Raw genomic sequence first — 6710 nt, forward strand, 5'->3', positions numbered from 1 at the left:
GCATACAATGACATTCTAGATGATTCTGTGCTTCCAACTTTGTGTTAACAGTTTGGGGAAGGCCCTTTCCTGTTTCAGCATGACAATGCCCCGTGCACAAACTGAGGTCCATACAGAAATGGTTTGTCGAGATCAGTGTGGAAGAACTTGACTGACCTACAGAGCCCTGACCTTAACCCCATTAAACACCTTTGGGATGAATTGGAACGCCGACTGCGAGCCAGGCCTAATCGGCCAACATCAGTGTCCGGCCTCACTAATGTTCTTGTGGTTGAATGGAAGCAAGTCCCCGCAGCAATGTTCCAACATCTAGTCGAAAGCCTTCCCAGGAGAGTGGAGGCTGTTATAGCAGCAAAGGAGGGGAACCAATTCCATATTAATGCCCAAGATTTTGAAATGAAATGTTCGATGAGCAGATACTTTTGGTCATGTAGTGTATGTTTGGACAATACCCTAATAAAATATAATGATGTCAGAAGATTGAAATGTCATTATCTTTAAGTTTGCCAATGATAATAATGTTACATTCTGTGAATGTTTGCGGGACGTTATCATCCTAAAGTTAGCTCAAACCCTAACTAGAACTTGAGACTGTGGACTGTTAGCTAATGTTCTGGGAATGTTCTCGGTTTGCTTGGCAGTTTGTTCATTGACATTTAGAATACTCAGAAGGTCGCTTACGAAATGAATTTGTCAGAAAAGTTTAGCATTGGTCCTACCACCAAGCTCATGAAACCCTGATGTTATCTTTTGCACATGTTTGTATCTCACCTCAACAGATCACAAAACCACTTTCAGACACTTGCAAATAGTTCATTTTTTATTGGATCATGTCACACAGACTCAATAAGACCAGAGAACAACTCGATCCTACACTCAAAGGTCAAAGGTGACAGAGCCCTAGAACTCGGTGATCCTGCGGAAGGAGCCCACGGCGGCAGATGCGGCACTCCAGTCTGTGTGGCGGGGGTACTCGCCGCGCTCCAGGAAGTACTGGCGTCCCCTATAGTTCGGCAGTTCGTAGAAGGCCCAGGCGCCGTGGGTCACCATGCACGAGTACACCTCGCGGAACTTAAAGGCCTCGTAGACCGAGGGGCAGTCCTCGGCCCACTCCACCATCTGACCACCGAAGTCTGGCCTCTCGTACAGCCTCAGCTTCCACACGTTGCCATACACCTGGCAGGAACAGAGGGAGAGAAAGACAAACATTGTGAAGGGTTAGTTAGGGTTTTGTTTTGTACCAAATCTACTGTAATATCATTTATTGGGTGTTTCAGAGGCTTCTGAAATTCAGTTGGATATCATATTAACTATAGCTGCCGTACATTCATGTTAAATATAATAAACTACATGTAAGATATCGTCTTCACTTATGTTGGTCAATAAATTATTTTTAATTTAGAACAACTCATTCAAATGTAAATGACGTTGTAGCATGTCTAACGTGGATTTGTTTGTCTGTTTTCGTGTTCGAAGGGCATGAAGTTTTAACGGAAAATGCCCCTTTAAAGGTTTCTTGGCATATTTCCTCTTAAAGTGATGGGCGTGGGGGTAAAATGCTGCCAAAAATGTCTGCTTTGTCTGCTTGTATTGTCTGCTGGATTATAGAGCAGTGTGTTATTCCCTGATGCATTCTGGGCCTGAGGTCCACTTAACCCTGTATGAAACACTATCTCAGTCCCGTTCTGTAACATAGACTTTTATACAATATTAGACAAGAGGGAGAATTAGCTTACCTCCTAGTCGAGAATATCAAAACATCATATTTGACTTCTTTTTTTTACACATTTTTCAGAGCAAATTTTAAATGCATATTGGTTTGCGTTACAAGTTTCTGCGATGAAAGAGACACATTAACTGCTGGGAACTATGGGACTAAGATTTTTTTTTGAAGGCTAACAGAAGAGAGAGAGAGAGAGAGTATGGAGGGAGGAGAGAATTAGGGATGTAGGGAGGAGAGAATTAGGGATGTAGGGAGGAGAGAATTATGATATGAAATATGGATATGCAAGGAATCATCTTACGTTTTTGACGGCGCGGCAGGACTTGACGCTATCGTTGAATCCCATCCATTGCTGGTTGTCTGTGTACTCCCCTGGGCTCAGGATGTATTGGTAGCCCTTGTAGTTGGGTTTCTCATAAAGCACCCAGGCCCCGCTCTCCACCCTCGCCGAGTTGCAGCGGCTGAAGTAGGAGTGCAGGTCGGCGCAGTCGCTGCTGCACTCATAGCAGCGGCCCTGGAAATTCTTTTCCTCGTAGAATGTGATCTGAGGAAGGATGGGAAGCAGAGAATACTCTGCGGTGAGTCACGGATAAAAACAAATATCGTATTACTACAGGATCACATATTACATGAACACTTTATTCAGATATTCTCAAAGTCATATAAAAATGTCAAAGCCATATCTTCAAACTACTAAACTGAAGTTAACTTTTTGTGTTTGCAGGAATATGAAGAGTCTTGGCTGCACATGAATGAATAAAAAATAAACATATAAACCCAAATGCTCAACATTTATATTGAATAAGTATATGCATTGAAGTTACTATCATCACTGATAAATACAGATTCTTTTTTTAATGCGTCACCTTACCTTCACCATTTTGCAGCACTGTATACTACTTTCTTAGCTGCCGCACCATCAAAGTATTTATGTATAAACAAAATGTGCAGAGTGTGGAAAGCTTTTGATATCCAAATGAGGCCGATTTGCATATCAGCACAAATGATTTGGTCATGTTTAATTTCTCTTTGGTCCAGTCTAATGACTCTGTAACAAACAATTGCTGGAACAGTGAAATAAATGTTATAAAGGCCTAAGTCACAGCATTCTGCTCTTTTTATGATCATTTATTTTTCTGTAGGAGTTTACATCTTGGATATACTGAGCGTGTTTCCTATTCCACTACTCTTGTTGAGGAACATGGATTTGATCAAGTTTCCTCTTCGTCTGATTTCAAAGATGATCTGCATGTTTATGTGAGATTTGTACTTTCTTTTTTTTTTAAACATCCGTAACTATTTCTGCTGTATTGTACTACATTTTCAAACGATACGAATATTTAAATTGCTACTTGGGCTTGAAATACAGTATTTTACATTTTTCAATAATTACTTCAGTTGTGATTTTTGAAATGACAAACACGTAGCCTATTTTTAATTGATAAGCGGGGTGTTGATAAGCGGGTGTGGATATTGGCAAGATATTTGCCTCGCTACCACTCTCTGTGAACAGATTTTCTGACAGTTACTTAATACTGATTTGAGGTCAAATCATTCCTTGGTAGAAATTGAAGTGGATGTATACTGAAAGCAACTATGGATACTCAATGAAATGTCAATGAGAGCTAAATTAACTCTAACCTTGATCATGAAAATACTGGAAAAACAACCTTTTAGCTAAGCTTAGCATATTTCTCAATACTCTTGGATCATTTCTCAACCTGATCTCAGAGCATTTTGTATTATTCTGTACGTAAATTTAAAACACTTCATTTAGTATGATATGTTAGGTTTCGTATGGTATGTATTAATTTATGGATGTCCATCACCAATTTCATATGATATGTTACGAATTACAATTCCTATTACATGTTACGAATTTGCAAAACATACAGTATGTTATGAATTTACGAAACGTATGATATGTTACAAATTCTAGCTAGGTGGCTAACATTAGCTAGGTGGGGTGGGCCGTCATTGTAAATAAGAAATTGTTCTTAACTGACTTGCCTAGTTAAATACAGTTTAAATAAAACATTTACAAATACATACAAATCTAGGCTAGGGGTTAGGTTAAAGGTTAGGGTTAAGTTTACAAGTTAGGTTAAAAGGTTAGTGTTAGAGTTAGGGTTAGGGGTAGGGTTAGCTAAAAGGATTATTAGAAGGTTAAGGTTAGGGGAAGTGTTATGGTTAGGGTTAGGGGATGGGTTAGCTAACATGCTAAGTAGTTGCAAAGTAGCTAAAAAGTAGTAAGTAGCTAAAATGCTAAAGTTGTTCTTGATGAGATTTGAACTTTCATCCTTTGGGTTGCCTTAGATTTCAAACTGTCTTACGTAACCATACTAAACGAATGGTTATCATACGTTTTCTATGTTAGGTCTAGTCTATGAGACCAGGCTGCATTTCTATATAATCATGTAGGCCTATCATTACCTCAAGTACTGCATGCAGCTTTTCCATATTTAGTCATCAGAGCCAACCTCTTTGAATGTAAAGTAAAACCCTTAATGGCCCTCTATCAACCATCAGTAAAGAAGTCAAGCATTCATCCTTTCATAACTGGTTGCATTACTGGCAAGCTTGTAAAGGCCCACCTCCGAGGAAGTGTTTAGAGTAATTCATGTCGTAGTGCAGAAATTCTTGTTCTTGTTTAGATTCCACCTCAAAGACTGACTTAGACTGCTAAAACATATTATGGAATTGGGGATGGGAACGTTGTGGTGATTCCCACATGTAGCAGAGAAATACCAACAAATAGGCCACTGATTGACAGCGGTCAGTGTAACTAGCTTGCATGTTAACCTTAGCTAGCTAATGAGTGTTATATGAGTACCATTTAAACTAAGACTATATTCTTTGTTCTCTCTGTTATCATTTCAGCAAGCTAGCTAGCTATACACTGACTATACATTACATTAAGAACACCTGCTCTTTCCATGACATAGACTGACCAGGTGAATCCAGGTAAAAGCTATGATCCCTTATTGATGTCACTTGTTAAATCTGTCATTGTAGGCCGTCATTGTAAATATGATTTTGTTCTTAACTGACTTGTCTAGTTAAATTAAGGTAAAAATAAATAAATAATTAAATCCACCTCAGTCAATGTAGTGGTGTTCTAAAATACATTCATATCACACAATTTGACCATTTATAAAATCTTCATGTATTTTTTTCTATGTAGACTAGCTTTAAAGTAAGTGAAATCTGACAAATGATCCAATGGATTATGATAATTAGCTTTTAAAAAAAAGGGAAAGTGTAAAAACCTTACTTTGCTCCCCTATTTTAACTTTGTAAAGGGCAGGTCGGTCAAGTGTAGGTTCGTCACTAGTTAACACAGCCACAAAGTCATAAAACAGGATTTTAAACCTAACTCTCACTTTAACCCTAACCATAACAACACTGCTAACCTTAGCCTAACCCTAACCTTAACAACACTGCTAACCTTAGCCTAACCCTAACCTTAACAACACTGCTAACCTTAGCCTAACCCTAACCTTAAATTAAGACCAAAAAGCAAATTTTTGTTTTCATGAATTTGTATGATATAGCCAAGTCTGACTTTGTGTCTGTTTTTAACTAGTAGAAACCCACATGTAGACTATTGAGGAAAGCTGTTTGGCTCTCAGTCGACTCGCGAAGAGGAAGAACTTTGCAGTGGAATTAAACAACAACATTGCCATGCTGGTGGGTGGTAACATTTAAAGAAAACCCAGCCCTGAAATGAAATGTAGGATGAAAATAATTGACACATCATCTAATAGGAAAAGATACGGAAGACTCACGGAAACATCCGAAGTCATACATTCGGGTTTGGCACTTCAAGGCCAAATATATCATACTTTGACTAAAATGATGACTTAGTGACTTATATTGTTGTGCAACATCGTAGGTAAGCTGTGGCCATCATCTTTTAGCTGTAAAAAGTGGATTTCTACTGGTGTGGGCGTTTAATAATGATAAGTAAATTGCTGGGTTGGTCTCCTTACTCTGAGTTCCCCTAGCCTCTGTCCCCCTATAGGCTGAGTCACTGCAGGATTAACCGAGCATGACCTCGTGACCCCATCTGCTCCCAGGACTGTTCACATCCACCTCTCAAAACAGTTGTCATGGTGACAGACACATTCTCACCCCCCTTAAAATGTGTATGTTAAATACAATACACAATCATTAAGATCCATCTTCACTGCCTAAAAAAATGAAGTAAAAAATTATTGCACCATATATTTCATACCCCAAACCAATTATAATGATGGTCAAATGTGTTGGTCTTTTGTAAAACACAATCCAATACACGTAAAAAGTGTTTGTAAATACTCTTGGTAAAATATGATAAAAACAGCTATATGTTTTAAATACCTATGATCACATGATAATTCAAATACAGTATTCGTGCCCACTGTCTCTCTGCTTGTGCCAGCCAAGGACACAGCTGCACAAAATCAACAGCAAGAAGCATCCTGCTTATTCATCAGGATGGGGAATTTGAATAACAAAAAGCCATTTGAAATGGTATAAGGTATAAAAGCTTGAGTGAACATGGCCTATTGGACAACATCCCAGAGCCGCAGCAAACAAACACCATGGTCAAGGTACAGTGCTGTATAGCTGGATTTTCTGCCTGATACATTGGCAATTTACTTTATTTTATTTATTTATTTTAGAATTGTTAAGTTACAGTTTTGATGTTATAAGCTTTTTTTGCTTGATTCTTTTTCATGTTCAGTAACGTTCAATTACATTTGAACCGCTGTTCTTCATGGCTGTGGGCCTCATTCCTACATTTTACCATTTCATTGTTAATTTACTAAATTAATTACCAGTTGTTTTTCTTACAGAACAAATACTTTACATTCAATATTTAATAATTTAGTTGATTAAAAACGACTTTTGATTTGAGTCGTATCCATCTCCTCTCTGTGTTGTGATTGATGCCTTTCCTTGGTCATCTCCTCTCTGTGTTGTGATTGGTGCCTTTCCTTGG

The 6710-nt window shown here is 38.4% G+C and overlaps 1 protein-coding gene across 1 annotated transcript; it reads right to left on the bottom strand.

The window, feature by feature from the left end:
• Positions 1–831: 831 nt before the first annotated feature.
• LOC129850969 (gamma-crystallin S-1-like) lies at positions 832–4345 on the bottom strand. The gene is made up of 3 exons (XM_055917114.1): positions 4318–4345; positions 2025–2296; positions 832–1176 (listed from the first exon to the last, which is right to left on the bottom strand). The coding sequence occupies exons 1-3, from the start codon at positions 4343–4345 to the stop codon at positions 901–903; spliced, it is 576 nt and encodes a 191-aa protein (XP_055773089.1). The 3' UTR covers positions 832–900.
• Between the last annotated feature and the right edge of the window lie 2365 nt (positions 4346–6710).

This window comes from Salvelinus fontinalis, unplaced genomic scaffold (genome assembly GCF_029448725.1).
Source record: "Salvelinus fontinalis isolate EN_2023a unplaced genomic scaffold, ASM2944872v1 scaffold_2561, whole genome shotgun sequence".
NCBI lineage: Eukaryota > Metazoa > Chordata > Actinopteri > Salmoniformes > Salmonidae > Salvelinus > Salvelinus fontinalis.